Here is a 16,915-nt window from a genome sequence, read left to right as displayed (position 1 = left end):
TGGACTGTACTTTTTAATTAAATTTAGGTACATATGTATATTCCAAAAAACACATCATAATCACTGAAAATAGTTTTTTTGGTTAAGTAACTCAAATGCAATCCTTTATAAAATGTTCACTCATTCTATTTCATTTTACGCAACGGGGCAGAAATTATACAGGTAAAGTAAATAAATCTGGTTTTACAAATTATATTTCTCTTTGAACTCAGCAAAAATGCGGTAAGTCGAATAATTTTAATAAACATCAAAGGTAGTAATTTCGTAATAACAGGCAGTTCTCTAATCCCGACAGAGTTTTTGTAAGGAACACAAAGAAATTGAAAGAGATAGGAGTCCTTTGCAGTTATGCGACGTCTGGGCAAAATCTTCTTCATTTTGGAGTACTTCGTTTTTATGTTAACAGTAATTTTTCTCTGTGACAAGGAAAAATATTTGTATTATTTTGTACGAGTACATACCTAGGTGTAACTACATTATTCATCACGAAGTGTTGATTTGTGTCACTGTTAGAATGTATACTTCAAAATTATTATAATAATTAAATATTTCACTTAACAGCTTTAAGTGGCGGGATCGTTGGGGCGTTCGTAGTAATCAGCTAAAGACAGTGTTAACGGCAAGTAGTTTATTTTTTTAAAACTTGGTAACAGTGCTCAAAAAAAGGTAACACCGTTCGTGTAAAGGTGTAGACCCACAAGATTATGCAGGAGCAACCACCGTCTACCACTACCACACTTTCAATAGGTGACTACATAGTGTAATCGTGTCACCTATTGAATCTATTAAATAAACTTTTCTATTTTAACATGGCTATATTGTTTGGCCGCGCCTGGGGCCAGTAGAGAGGGCCCCTTCAGGCCGCGACACTGCCAAGCTTGGCAGTGTAGGAAGAGAGATAGATATTTTAGTTATCAAATGGGAGTATAGAGGAGAGACTTAATATGTAATGACTTTGATACCTACCTACATTTGAGTAATCCTCTTTCATTCAAATTCAGCCACTTTTGTAAGTCAATATCTACCACAGAAACTAAACAAACTATACCAAATGATGAAAAGACGCAGTAAAATGGTTAAAGAGGTATTTCCTGTTGAATATATGGATATTACGTATCATTTTATGATTAATATGTACCGTATCTGCAGTACAGTTCCATAAGTCTCTTAAAATAGGTACTGAAGTAGAACTGATTATATTCAAAATTGATTTTTTTTTTTTTTTTTTTTATCTTTATTAAAGAGCTTTGTCACTTTTGTGACGATGTCGCTCTGTGCGTATACAAACATGTGACTTATCTTCTACTTAATCCTAATGAAACCAGCTTATATATACATTTTGCATCCTCAGATAGTGGGTGCCCCAAAATTTGGTTGCAACCCCCAACTTCAAAAAAGCTTTCGTTCATGATATCTTTTCTCTCACTTTCGTTCCGGACACATTCCATAATGACATGGTATGCATCCTCTACCATGTCACACTCGTCACAGTTTGGCGACGGCACCTTTTTCATCAGGAACGCAAATTTATTTAATGGGATGTGTCCGGAACGCAGTCTAAATGCTAAAACTAGTTCGCGACGACATATGCACGAGTCTTCAAACCATGGCTTCCTTAAGAGTTGTGGCTGGATCGTTTTGTACCATATCGCCTTATCTACCGAGATATGAGGATATTCCATATAGGTTGTGGTATATTGTACAAAAAACAAATCAGCTATGTCGTATCTGGAGGAGCCCAAACTCGGGGTTATTCGCGGATTGTTTAAAACGCAAAATGACTAGTGTAATATTTTGCCTATATCACTTTTAGTCTACGTCGCGAACGGTCTAGAACGCAAAATACCTACATCATTATCGTCGTTTTATCTTTATATTTTGAAAATTATTTTTGTTTTTAGTAAAAAAAATACTGAAATGTTATATTTCTCGAAACGCCTCAGAAAGCTCTTTCATATGATACCACACACGACAGGTTTCTGACAAAAAAAAACATACAAAAAAAAAAGAATGACTCGGCACTCCCCTCCTAAGGGATTTTTTTTAGCAACTGTGGGTCAAAAATTTTGTTTTGACCTCTAGTATGCGTGTACCAAATGACTAAACTGTACATCGATTTGCGGTTTTTCTTTGAAATTGGGTACTATATGCCTGGGTATGCGAGTATACATTTTATCCGAAATATTTTACTTATAACAGAGCACTCCAAAACAACTACTTCATCCCCGCATCCTAACACAATAAACATAGGTGTTTCTCGCCGCGATTAATCTTTCTTGAGGCAAATGCACTTTTTCGCACGTAACATGTTAATGCATTTTTCGCGTGACCGCTGAGGAGGCTAGCTGGTGTACGGTAATTAGCGCTGCGTGGTATGATCGACGTTAATGTTAATCAATTCATTATTCAAGCGAAGGTTGGAAGATTAAAATTAGTCTGACTTGGGATTCACATTTTTACGAAATAGATGACAAAATTGATAATTAGTAGAATAGTTTGGTTTTCTCGTATGTTGCTTAGACATTGCTCTGTTCTATTGAGATATATACTTAATCGATTTTCGTAGGTAACAGTTTTGATCGGCTGACGGCCTGATTGGAACTTTAACATACGTCAAATATTAGATCTAGATACGATATGGATCGGATATGTCAGTGTCAAAGGTGACATTTCTTTAAATAAAAACGTAACTTTTTACACTGACATATCCGATCGTTATCGTATCTAGACTTAATATTTGACGTATTTTTTGTCATACAGTTATTTACAAATTAATCAAGGACACGGATATAATGCCTATCAGGAGGCGGCTGTTGCCCTCACCAACAAAGAAAATAAAATAGCATTCGTCATCATTACCGAGCCATACCTACAGGCTAAAACCAATACAATGAAATCCTCACCCGGATACAGAATATTCCAGTTTCCATCTCTTGACCACCCTGTGAAAGCTGCCATTTGCGTCAAGGACTCTGGAGGCTTACCGCGAAAATCGAAGTTCGTCAATTGCGGGCATTTTTCTCTGTCACTAATTACATCTTAGTGAGAATAAAAGAGAAAGATCCCCGCAATTTACGAATTTCGGTTTTCGCGGTAGGCCCCCTGGTATCTCTGTCACACAAAATACTCCAGTGAAAACATGTGTGTCATACAAGTGACAGATAATGCGGGAAAGAAAACGTATCTCACATGTGTGTACATTGAACCAAGACAAGATCCTCAAAACACCATATCTAAATAGGAAACATTTCTTAGCCTTACCACTAGATCCACTCATATAATAGCCGGCGATTTTAACGGCTGGCACAGTCTATGGGGAAGCGCCGTCAACAATAGAAGAGGTAACCAAATAGCGGACATGATAATTGCCAATGATTTAACAGTATTTAATACCGGTACCACTGCCACCTTCGAAACAGTCACTAATGGTAAATTACGCAGCTCTATCGTCGATCTCACTCTCTATGAAGATAGTACGCATCATAAACGCCCCTCCACCAAAGTAATTGAGTGGAAGGTTGACTCTACTATCTGCCCATCGACAGATCACCATGCAATCACTTTTAAAATATATATACTGGTACACATAAGTCCGCACGCCACAAAACAAAATTATCAATCTATCGCTACGACAGTCCAGTATATAATGGGAAGAGCTGACTGATGACATCAGGGAAGCCAACCGTATTTCGTAAAGTTCGAATCGGGCCTTGAGTCTGCTGCTCTATAGAAGACTTCAACTTCATGCATTATAGGGTAAATTAAATAAAAGTAGTATTTCTCCAATAATTCAGGAATTTACGTTCGTCGTTTATAAGGTGCAAATTTTCAAGCGGTGTCTAGTAGTTCAATATGTTACTATTGTCGATTTGACGAAGAGGCATAGGAATCCCTTTTCAGGGAGATCCTTAAATAATAATAGCACTACAAGGTATACCTTATACAATTCCTATGAATTCACACGAATGAGACAAATTATATTCTCATATAAAACATTACCCACTTATTGTGTGTTTTTTATTGACATCTTTAGATGAAGCAGAAAAATACTATAAGTACATAGATTCAATTCGTGATTGATTATGTTTTTTTGCACGGTGATTTTATTATCTCCGCGATATCGTTTTTTATTACCGCTCGTTGTTTTTTTATATGCTTGGTACCTAATTAGTTTCTTAAACTCAGAGTATTGTACAACTTGTATCAAATACACCTGCTTGCCAGTTATCTGCTCGCTCAAGCTTTGTGTTTGAGTTGTTTGTACTTAAGAATACACACTATTTAGAATAAGAAAGTTCTATTTTTAAATTTAGCAGAGAAAGGTTTTAAGTCTCATTTTGTATGGGATTTTGAGTTTCCAAAACGTTCTGCTTGGCGCGCTGTTTCTAAATCCCATACTAAATGAGATTTAACGCAAAGGCGTACGTCACGTCACGTAATCGAATAAATTTACACTAGGGGCTCTGATACATTCACAAGTTTTGTAAGCTAAACTCACCCTACGTCAAAAACTCGCATAAAACAGCTGCAAGTATACTAATATTTATTTTATCTTGTATCCGTGTATAAAACAAACCTTCTTGTCATCTGTATTCTGTGCTCTTTGTTCCTAGTAAGTTCTAAATATTGACACACAGAACCCTCGAGATGCAATGTGTAAATTGTCTGATATTGAGACAAGAGCTCTTTGAACGTGCTGTTCTTGTATGTAGTAGAAATACCAAATACATATGTAATTAATGTAATTATACATTTACGTGTGTAAACGGTATTATCTCGTCTATAATGGGTATCACAAGGAATGCAAATAATTTAACTAAGCATGATAAAAATGCAATTATACATATTTTTTGGAAATAAATTGCATTATTATGAAATAAATCTTTGTGTTACTTTATTCGACACAGTACCTATAGAAGGCTGTCAAAGACACCGCACTGTACATTTTAGTACTTTCTGCAGTAAAGGATAAAATTACGAAGAAAAAAGCACAATTTTGACAAAATACGAGGTGCCAATATTACTTATGATTTTCAGTCTACTGGTACTCAACTGGGCTATAATTTTATCATGTAGGTAGCAGATTTTTTATTAATTTTAGACAAGATTTGACAGTGATGGTGGCGGGTCTGTTAGTAATACACGTAGTTGCAATATTTTACGAGTATTTAAAATCTTATAATAATCGGTATGCAGGAATTTGACATTGTTTTAATATGAATGTAGTCTTAGTCGTGCGTTTTAAAGTTCTATAACCATAAAAGGATTTGGGATGTTCCTATCCCTAGGATATCTTGAAATCTCAGCAAGTAGGCTATTAGTCTATCTGAGAAATTGCTTACATGCGAATGGGCCGACTTCGAGAAATATATTTTCCTAGCTTTATGATAAGTTGCCTTGGAATATCTTTCAGGCCTTTGATATGAATAGTAAGTAGAATTCGATTAATAATGAAATAATTCCGTTTTATAGAGTCGCTTGTCATGCATTGGTGCAAGCGAGATTTCGAGTACAACATGAAGCAAAATATTATTTCTACAAATATGATCCGTTGCCTTTTTACTTTATACTCGTATGTGATAGAAATAACGTATCATGCTTATTTTGTACAATGTATCGCTTAGCAACCTTTGCTGTGTATAACACAATCCCACAACCAATACTCATTCCTTGTCTTTACAAGCCCCATCAGAGCGCAGTTGTGGCTACGGTATGCTACATTATTTACCGAACGAACAACATTTTCAGAGCTCACAAATAAACTTGAAATAGGTTTGGAACTTGTAACTGGTATTAGACGTTTTATGATCTCGTACAAGCCCGATTTAAGACGGACCTCCTTTTATGTTCTCGAGTGGGGCGGCAACTCGTGGGAATTATTGCTTCGGAACTGTTCGATTCGATATCATATTCGTCGACTTGACCGATGAATTCGGTTTTTAGACTTCAAAATTCCAAAAACGAAATTTCAAACTATCTCGGATCTCATTTCCTTTGTAGGTATGTTTTTTTGTCCAAAGTTCGTTACCTCAGAACTTCCTCGTTTCTTAATCGATTCGGAAAATTATTTTATTGATTGAAAGTAAGTCTTAGGTACAAATTGTTCCCATTTTTCAGCATTTTTTCATGTATCTAAGATTCAAAATTTAGTTCTGGCAATGGGGTCCATGGGGAATTGAGGGATCTCTTCTCTCGTAGGCATAAATACAACTATTTTTGTATTTTAATTAATAAAACAGTGGCATTCAAAAGAGTGACTGATATTTGATGAAATCGAACTGCTGATGTAGACTAGAGCGCGTAGACAATATGCTAAGTGTTAACGCTCCGTAGCGCAGCGAAACGCAGCTGTCGCTGTTGCACTAATATGGAAAAGTGATTGATAAATAAAATAGAGATAAATAAATAAATAAAAGAGTGACAGATAACGATTGGCATTTTTTCTACGCGCTCAAAACGGAATACCTTAACGACGCATAGGTATTTCACGTTTGGCAATAGGTCTTCTTCGTTAGGTTTATTTCAGCAAGTTAGGTTCTTAAGCAACAAAGGGAATATCTAGAGGGAACTCCTTAAATAGTATAAGCGTACTTATAGGTAGCGTTTTTTTTGTTTTCATCAATACCAAACATCTGCATTTAAACAATACTTTTTGGTGAAGTGGATCTGCTAATTAAGAACAGAATGGTACTTCCACGACAAGTATTTTACGTCTTTGGTCTAATTGTAATTATGAGATGCACTATTGGTCGTAAATAATTTTAATTTCAATCTAAAAAGTAAAGTCAGTTTTAATATTCCATTAAAGATAATTAATCAATGAAAACACATACAAGTAATGTAAAATAAAATACCAAAATGACTTCGTGATCAGTGCGTCGCGCTCGCATTCGTGTTATGGTGCGATGTTTAAGTACCGCCTTCCTTAAAAAAACGGCCAAGTGCGAGTCGGACTCGCGCACGATGGGTTTCGTACCATTATCTATAAAAACGGCAAAAAAATATGTTTGTTGTATGGGAGGCCCCTTAAATATTTGATTTATTCTGATTTTTAGTATTTGTTGTTATAGCGGCAATAGAAATACATCATCTGTGAAAATTTCAGACGTCTAACTATCACGGTTCATGAGATACAGCCTAGTGACAGACGGACGGACGGACGGGCGGACAGCGGAGTCTTTGTAATAGGGTCCCGTTTTACCCTTTGGGCTCGGAACCCTAACTAGTTAAGGAATGGCGGTACAAGACGGGTTGGGGGGGGGGGGGGATAAGACCACGTATACCAGCCTAATCCAAAGTCAAAGGCCATAATTTATTTGTATACTTCTAATTAAACATAAATTTTTAGACTTTCAATCCGAATATAAGAATTAATATTGTTAAATTTGACGACCGGTCTGGCTTAATGGGTAGTGACCCTGCCTATGAAGCCGATGGTCCTGGGCTCAAATCCTGGTAAGGGCATTTATTAGTGTGATGAGCACGGATATTTGTTCCTGAGTCATGGGTGTTTTCTATGTATTTAAGTATACCGTACCGAAATAGATGTATTTCGACGCCGAAGGTGCGATATGGAATGCCACCCCAGCTTGATATTTACTTTTGTGCTCGGATTTTACACTGTATTTGCTGTGCCTTGGTCCAGTTTCAATTAAATCGTATTTACGTGGTCACTATTGTGATGGGCTTTACTGATACTCCACAGCTTATAGGTTTTAGTCTTACCGGAGAAGAAATATACGAAGCTAACCGATTGTAAAAACTGGATTTTATAAGATTTCACAACGATTGAATTGTCGCTACAATATCAACACGGGGTTTGAGAGTAGTAACTTATTTATGTAATAATTGGATAAAAGTAAAGAAAATTAGATGAGAGTTGGAAAATGAAATAATATTTACATAAAAAGTAGTTAAATTTTGACTAAGATAGAAAATACACACACGATAACTAAATAGTACAAATATAAGAATGCAACAATGAATATAAGGTGGAAATTATAAAGAATATATTAACACGCAGCTGAGTTATTTCATTTTTAAATATATAAGTGCTTATAATTCGAGCCGTCCAAAAAAAAAAAAAGCAAAAACTTACACTTGTACACATGTACAGAATACGTATAATGTGTACATTATACACCAATAAAGACACGGTAGGTAAACAAATAAACCATTCCATAAATAAACCTCTTATTTAGATTTATTGAAAACTCTTACTTTCCACGAAGTTTGTATAATACTTCAGTCCTACGCAGCTTTATCAGCTCATACTCCCACATCTGACATAACCACTACCTGTAACTGTTTGCAAAACTACCCCTGAACTCTCGAAATAACTCAGGACCTCTTTGTTAAATGCTAAACACGGACAGTCGGCAATCTAAATCGCAGAGAAAAATATCTCGGGGCGGAGCTGGGTATCAAAGTGGGGTTCACGAGATGTTGTAGATAGAGCCTTTGCGAGCATTGAGCGCCCAGTTAGCATTCAGAAAGACGCCGCGGGCGAAGGCGCGATAAAATCGTCGGTGAGTGCGCCGCTGCCTTGCTCGCTAGCGGCAGCTGGTGTGCGGAGCAACTGGCATTTACGCGAATGTCTTGCGTCAGATTGAAGACTGTTTTAGCTTTTGGAGGGCAGATGAGGATCCGCCAGAGCGTTGCAGGGCCGGATTTCCACCTAGAGCCTAGGGGCCAAAGCAACCTGGCATTTTTTGAGATGTAGAAGGGGGCCCCGATAAATTTAGGGGGGCCTAGGGGCCCTTGCATTGTAAGGTCTTAGGATCTCTGACAACTGTGTGAATCTCTAGGCCAAAGTTATGTGTAAACGCGTATCCACGTCAATCTTGGCTCTTTAAGCGATGGGAATAAAGGACAATTAGACACCGCACTGCAAGTTAGCTTATAAAAAAACGAATTACGTTAATATGTAAATAATAAACTTTTAACCGTAAAAGTGTCGTTTAGATGGCATCTGCAGTACTGTTACAACATAACTGCTGCGGCCATGACGCGGCTCTGTCACTGTCAATTTCCTTAATAAAATTAGATTTGAACTTTCAATCCGTCACTATAATATTTTATACGTCACATCAGCAGTAATGTCGCAACTATTACAACTGCAGTTTGAACATTCAACAATAAAGTTATGCTCTACATGCTTTATATTTTCAGACACAGAAGTACGAGAGCAGATTTTTTTTTTCAAGTAATTTCAGAGTCGCAGCAAGCTCGGTTCTCCATATAAACGTAGTTAAGCTCTCATTTTTAAAAAGAACAGCTAGATTGTTCTAAAACTTTGTACTTGCAATAGGTTAAGGTATATCTATGCCTGTATTAAGTTTATGTAAATTTAGAGAATTTATATTTTTCTCACAAATACAGGCATAAACATAGCTCAAGTCATTGTATATGCAAAAATTCATTACAATCTAACACGTATTTTTATAATGAGAACGAAACTCCGTTTGTATTGAAAGCTGATATTCGGCCGAGCTTGCTGCGGAACCTGTGCAGTTTGTAACCGACTTCAAAAAAATAAGGGACTTCTCAATTTGCCGCTTTTATTGCCTATCTTCGACTCTATTATGTAAGAACGGATTATGTTTCTGTTTCTACCTAGGTACCAACTGGTGACAATGTTCTTATAAGCCACTGACAAGTCCAAAGAATGCCGTCACGTTATTCAGACCATGGATTTCTAGGTGACCGCCTTCTGTCCATGCTAGCCGGTCCGTTCGTCCGTGTGTCCGGTCATAACTATTCAGCTGCCACTCTTACATCGGCAGTCACCTGCGACGTCGGGCTGAAGAGAGACAGGGCGCGGAACTAGTGTATGAAATTATGGCATTTTTAATGTGGGTAGCAAGGGAAATGTTACGGAATGTAACGTGTTGCTTAAAATGTAAATATGGAATTTGAATATTTACAAATCAACAGTTACTATCTTTTTCAAACTCGAAAGGTAGTCTGACACATGTCAAAAAGCAAGTATGGGGTTGTGGCATTGCAAATTAAAAACGATTTTTTGCGATTTTCAATTAAATATACAAAGGCTATAACAATCGATTCTATTGGTGATGATTTATATATTTAAGTAAACATACTCGTACCTTCGCAATTGGACGCCACTGAAACGATTTGATACGAGCGAAATCGACTCTGTCGATAAGTAGAGTCAAACTCTATTGCGATTGTGTTCCGTTTTACCAAATTAAACTCAACTGTTTTTTTTTTTTGTTAAAAAAGGGTTGGTCTAAAACGTGTAGATTAGAATGAAGACATGGAATGAAAAAATTTCAAATATCATCCCTACCTTTCGCGTTTTGAAAAAGACTATAATGCTGTTGTATCCACTTTTTCTTGATAAGAATTAAACATAATCATAGTAACAGCTTGTAACATAATATCATCTTACAAATAAATACACTTCAATTCAATTTATAAACTTCGCATTTTATAATTATTATTTTAGTACAGGGTGGGCAAATAAGAAGTATAATACATTTTGTTTTTAAATTTTAACTATATTAAGTTCCAAGATTATTAAGTCTTGTTTTAAAAATATATTATTAAGGGTCGGAAAATACATGCGGAAAATAATGTCTGACATATGTCCACCTATAACAGCAGGCAAATGTAAGCCCTAATCATCGCAATTTTCCACATATTTACGGCGTTATCTTAGTAAATTTGTGTCGGATAGTCGGTTTTAACTGTTTAAAATTCATCAGCTTGATAGTATAGACACGTAATTTTAGATAGCCCCACAAAATTAAGTCAGAAGCTACTAAATTTGGATAATTTGGGTGCCAATCACTCACTTTTTCTTGAAATTAGTCGAGCAAACAAAGTATTTTAAACAACACAAACATTTGAGAAAAAAAACTTGCTGCTAGAGGTAATTGGCAGAAATTATCTTCCGTATACAATTGCCAACCTTGATAATATATTAATGAAAGAATATTTTATAAATTTTGCACTTTATAGAATTAAAATTTAAAAACGAAGTTATCACTTTTATTTGCCCACCCTGTACGTTATCTGTTCTGTATGTATTTATATCACATACCTTACTTACTAAACTATAATTATTAAAATTAAATAAATAAACTACTATTATTTTTCTGCCACATTGGTACGAAACAAGCATACAACTCATCTGATAGAAAGCGGTCACCGCGACGCATGGACGCCTGTCCAACTCCAAAGGTGTCACCTGCACGCAATGTTGCGTCTAACGATTTTTTTAATGACTACTTCTATATTAATATTCCGCTTTTATACTCTATCGTTGTATTCGTCATCACTGTTGAAGTGTTAACGGCCGGTCTGGCCTAGTGAGTAGTGGTAGTGACCCTGCCTATTGTGCCGTTGGTTTCGAGTTCGAATCCCGGTAAGGGCATCTATTTGTGTGATGAATATGTATTTTATCTGTATATTAACCCCTTCGTTTGATATTACATAGCTGTTGTTAATCTATATTAAATTTCTATAATGGCAATAACCAGAAAGGAAAATGGGGACTACGTTTGTATGGAGAAGCGGTTTCGTCACTTTTGTCCCCTTTCGTCTTATGGCTCCTCTACATTATGGGCCAGCGTGTAGAGAGAGTAGTAGCGACGATGGCTTATGGCACGGCGGGATGGTGATGGGATGGCCACGGTGTCAGTTTTTTGTCCTCACATCAAAGGTAGTGGGCCAGCAATAGTGCAGACGCATCTACACGTGGCCCATCCCATAGTGCGTGCTCTCAACTATCGCATAGCAATCTCGCTGGTCTAGCAATGGGCTATCGTGTAGAGGAGCCATAACCGTCCCATGGCTATCTCTCTGGTCCAGCGCTGGGCTATCGTGTAGAGGAGCAATTAAACTATGAATGACACAGCGTAGGTAGGTGCTAAGATTAAACCTTTCAGTGCACTATAGGCTCGTTCTTGAGTTTTCATCCATAAAATACCTTTTCGATTGGAGTAAAAGTCATCTGCTCAAAGATGAATAGAGCGAGCAGGACAGTGATATTTTATTCAGCGTTTCAGCAACATTGTTTGTTCTACGAAGTTTTTGCTACCTTTGAAAATGTAAGAGATAAAATGGTTATTGTCTTGTCGCCGGCTGCTATCGAGAGAGTTTTCCATTGAACTATGCGACAATAAGTTGTTCGGTGTGAAATCGTGTTGAGAGTCCAGAAAGTCATTTTATATAATAAAATAAATAAATAAATATTTTCGACCTAGCCCAAACTAAGCAAAGTTTGTACTATGGGCCCTAGGCGAAGATGTACATACGTATGTAGATAAATAGATACTTATATGTATAGGAAAGACCTTTGACTCAGGAACAAATATTTGTCTTCATCACACAAATGAATGCCCTTACCGGGATTCGAGCCCGGGACCATCGGCTTCATAGGCAGGGTCACTGTCACTACCCACTAAGCTAGACCGGTCGTAAGGAATTTTATAGCTACTTTCGCATATGTTCATGGATATGTTTTTAAATATTGATAATAGCTTAAGCAAAACTATAGCTTAGCACTTCTGCATACAAATGTAAGCACGTAACTACGATATAAAACAATACTAGGAATTTCATATTGTTTTCATCGTGACAATTAGTTTTTATCGTTATATCGTCATAATACTGAATAACTTAACATACATACGTTTTTACGATTTGAATGGGATAAAAAAAAATAACAGAGTAAGATAGTGGAAATTTTCATCACTTTCAATAAACATCCCCCGGAACTTATTTTCAAGGTAGGTACCTATCTTTGCAGCAAAATTTAGTCGATATTGTTTAATCCTATTTGCAAAACATGTCTAGTACAGTTAGTTGGTTTTTTGAAATATCTAAATGCTAGTTAAGAGCTATCCTACAATTGAGATATAAAAAAATACATATGGATATGATGGTTGCACTTGCACCGTATATAGCACTTTTGCACTTAAATAGAAAGTGAAGGCCGCGATGTCAAACGATAAAAGCGCTACGAAATATTTAAGTGCATTATTACGAATAAATTATATTATCAAGCAGGTGATTGGGGTAGTTTTGAATAAGAGAGGTATGGGCATTGTGAATGTCATCTCGCTTTGTGTGGTAGGGCACAGCCAGTGGATGTCATTCCAGATCTAGAGCAGAGCCCAACTGGGGAAGTACCTCCACCTTACAGCAGAAAACAGCAGCCAAATAACACTAGACCCTACTCGTAGTGTTGTGTTCCTGCCGGTGAGTAAGGTTGCCAGAGCTCAACGGGGGGGGGGGGGGGGGGGTTAGGGTCGGCAACGCGCATGTAACTCCTCTGGAGTTGCAGGCGCACATAGGCTACGGAGACTGCTTACTATCAGGCGGGCCGTATGCTTGTTTGCCACCGACGTAGTATAAAAAAAAAAGTCATCCCTATCCCCCAATGCACCTTTAAGTAAATTAAATATATGCCCATGTAAACCCAGCTGCAAAAGTGCATGGCCACTTTATGAATAAATTATATTCATAATATGTGTCCATGGACTATTGCAACTCGCTGTACCTGAATCTTTACCCCTATAGAATATATACAACAACATAAAACATTGCTCAAAAATACTAGAGCAGAGGAAATCACGTCTTACGATAGGGTTAAAAATGTGACATAATCCTTCAAGACTCCTCTTTATATTTTAGTAAAAGCTTTGTACTTAATACTTACCTTTCAATTACAGCTTCAGCTAAGCTCTCACTAAGCCGTTTTTCTCTTACAGGTCAAAGCGACGGCTCCGAAAATGGACCGCAACGGTTATTTTTTCTATGTTACGTCTACTGCGAAAAAAAAGAAAATAAGTTTGATGCAGCCAAAGCCTCCTCGAGTGGCCTTCGTCGACAAGCGGCGGCCAGGGGTGGCAGAGAGGATCGAGTGCGAGCCTCGGGCCAGTGTGGCTCCAACCGCCACGGAGTACACACGCGAGGATCCCATGACGCAGCGAGGCCCGTCGCCCGCGCCACGCGCGCGCCTGTACACGCAACTTGAGAGTTATCAGCCGCGATATCATACTATACGTGACGGTGGTGATAAGAGAGTGGACAGTGAGTGCCGGAGACGGAAAAAGGATCAAAGGATTGCCGGACAGCCACAGGGTGTTTTGAGGTAAGTTGTTTTTATTTGTAATATACCTATTACCTATCCGATTGCTTTTAATGACAATATTTCGAAATAATGAAACGCCATCATAAAACTTACGTTCAGTATAATATGGTCAAATGTAAAAAAACTTTTTTGTTTAAGTACTTGTTTATTTTAATCAGTAATGCCTATCAATTGAAAAGAATAAAAATAAACTAGTTAGTTCATGTCACAATGAATTCGGTCAGAACACTGATAACAACTAAGTTGTATCGGTATTTATGGTTTCAATTGAAAATACCTACTGAAATGCCAATCAAAATCGTTTGTTCATGGTAATTCGTGAATCGGTTAATTTTAGGAATTCCAAATGAAATAATATAGGTAAACATTCATGATTTCAGACAATGAATATTGATAAATTCAAATGCCACCGACAGAGCCTAACTGTTGGAAATGATGAAATTAATTGCATACATTCAATTCCCCAATTGACTGTTAAACTTCCAGTTGATTAAACTGGGTTGTTATTACATTACAATGGACGTACATTATTGATATTTAGTTAAACAACTTTTGAGAAATCTTTATATTTGTACACTAATACAAATATAAAGATTTCTAGTGGAACCGAATACTTGAAATTGTCGTACTCGTATAGTTCCGAAAATGCACTCTGAAATTATAAAATTATGGGTGATTTTCGGATCTACCTACCCAACATTCCGGACTATTTTGAATTACCCGAATACACCTTACCTATTTAACCCATTCAGCGCTAGTCACGACACGTTGTCGTTTAGCCTCTACAAAGCATTTCCTCTACATACCGGGAAATCTATGTTATCAGCTACGACGTAGCGCTGTGACCGTAGCTCAGCGTTGAATGTGTTAACCGTTATCTTGGATCTTAATATAAACATACGGGTTGAGATTTTTTTGGTGATACAAGATATATACAGTATGTATAAAAAATACTGGGGATCCGTTTAAGAGCATATTTGGTATCGTGTTCTGATAAGGAAAAACAGAAGACAATTTTTTTTACGCGATAAATGTTTGGCCTTAGGTATGGAGGCCATGGAAGGTTGGCCGACGTGTACAGTACGACCTACCCCACAGAATTATTTTTGAATTTCTTTTACCCGTCAAATAATTTTTCTTCTACTTTTGCCTAACCAGAACACGATACTGACTATGCCCTTAAACGGATCCCCACTGGTTTCGTTACATCTGTATATACACAACTATAATCATTACTATGGGCAACTCTTGTTATGAAAGCAACCCTGAAATTACAAAAAAATCAGGTGTTCTATACTGATATTCCATTCGACGGTTGTTTGGAGACTTCTTTTTTCGTAATTTCAGAGTTTCTGCTATATAGTTAATTGGAACAGGCACCAGTAATGGAATGGTATAGACAAATGCTGTAAAACAAGTATTTACCATCAGTTTTTAATCGCTGGCAACACTTTACCATAAACAAGAGCCAAAGAGCTGCTTTAAGTTTAATTTTTCATTGATATTTGTTATTTTGAAAATGAATGGCGCCATACATTCCATGACTGGAGCAAAAAACCACAGTTTTAATTGGTTAATAATATTGAAACCAATTGCAGTAGCTTTCATTAAATACATAGAAAACATAAAGGACGAATTGGACGAAATTTTACAGGTGTAAGTGAAATATCAAAAACACAAAAATTTCTCTTAAATGTTCCGTGATTGGTGCCGTTAACATAGTTAAAGTTACTATTGGAAGTATTAGAACAAATTAAATTATTTTCAGAAAATATTTTAATTTGATTTTATTTCAAGTAGAAATACTACTATATAAATTATAAACTGATATCAATGTAAAAAAAAAGAAAAACTAAGAAAAACTGGAGGCCTTGGTCACTTTTTCTTAGTATATGACATTTATTTCAGTTTATAGTTAAAGTTAAACATAGAAATCACCTAAGAATGTCGACTAGTATAAAAGTATCCATTCTGATTACCAGCCAACAGTTTAATAAAGATTTTCTTAGATTTTAATACAAAAACCTTGTAGGTATTTTTTATATTATTATAAGATTCTAAGAAGTGTAGAAAAAAATTAGATTATGTAAATTTGATAGTTTTTAACAGCCTGTGCAATCTTGATATTTTGAACAGCAGACTTTGGCAGTTCCACAAAAGTGTAAGGTTGTCATATAAAGGGTCGCCAATTTAAGTATTAAATTTGCCTCTGGCTATACCTATTCCCATTAGATAAATACCTAAATTGTATTATCGAATTCATTGTAATAATTGCAGAGCACTAAGTAGTTACGGGAACTATTTTATCGTTAGCCTTAACATAATAACAAAATATTAAAACATTTCAATAACTTAGATTCGTCGAATCATTGCTACCAAGAACCTTTCATAACTGTCGCATTGTGCATTGCCATGCACTAATAGTGAATAATTTCCCTGAGAAAGCCTTTTATGGCCAACCTTCAATCAGATAAGAACGGACCTTCAATTATTCACCAATAGCTGGCAGTGCATTCCGATTGGCTGCGCGAGCGCAGGGTAGTCCAGTACTCGGATAATCCAGTGTAGCTTGACCTCACTAACAACTATATTTAATCGAAATGCGTGCCGTATACTAATTTACCTGGGCCTTGGACTCGGCTTTACTCGGCAGCAGTCGGAATAACACCCCTGGTCGTAATTGCAATCTCGTATGACATGGGATCAGATTCCATACATAGCGTGGTTTATTATAATCCTCTTTACCATAAAGAGAGGGCTAGTAATAATGTATACTTAGTGACCACTGTA

General features: G+C 36.6%; 1 protein-coding gene across 1 annotated transcript in view; it reads left to right on the top strand.

Moving 5' to 3' along the window:
• LOC133534748 (kinesin-like protein CG14535) overlaps nt 1–16,915 on the top strand; it is a 307,943-nt gene that overhangs the window by 35,657 nt on the left and 255,371 nt on the right. Inside the window, exon 2 of the mRNA XM_061874007.1 lies at nt 13,743–14,125. Coding sequence (XP_061729991.1) covers nt 13,764–14,125 — 362 coding nt within the window. The 5' untranslated portion in view covers nt 13,743–13,763. The remainder of the gene's footprint in view (nt 1–13,742; nt 14,126–16,915) is intronic.

The sequence above is a fragment of the Cydia pomonella genome, chromosome 2, assembly GCF_033807575.1.
Source record: "Cydia pomonella isolate Wapato2018A chromosome 2, ilCydPomo1, whole genome shotgun sequence".
Classification (NCBI taxonomy): Eukaryota; Metazoa; Arthropoda; class Insecta; order Lepidoptera; family Tortricidae; genus Cydia; species Cydia pomonella.
The sequence above is the reverse complement of the archived record's forward strand: the minus strand, read 5'-3'. Positions and strand labels throughout refer to the sequence as shown.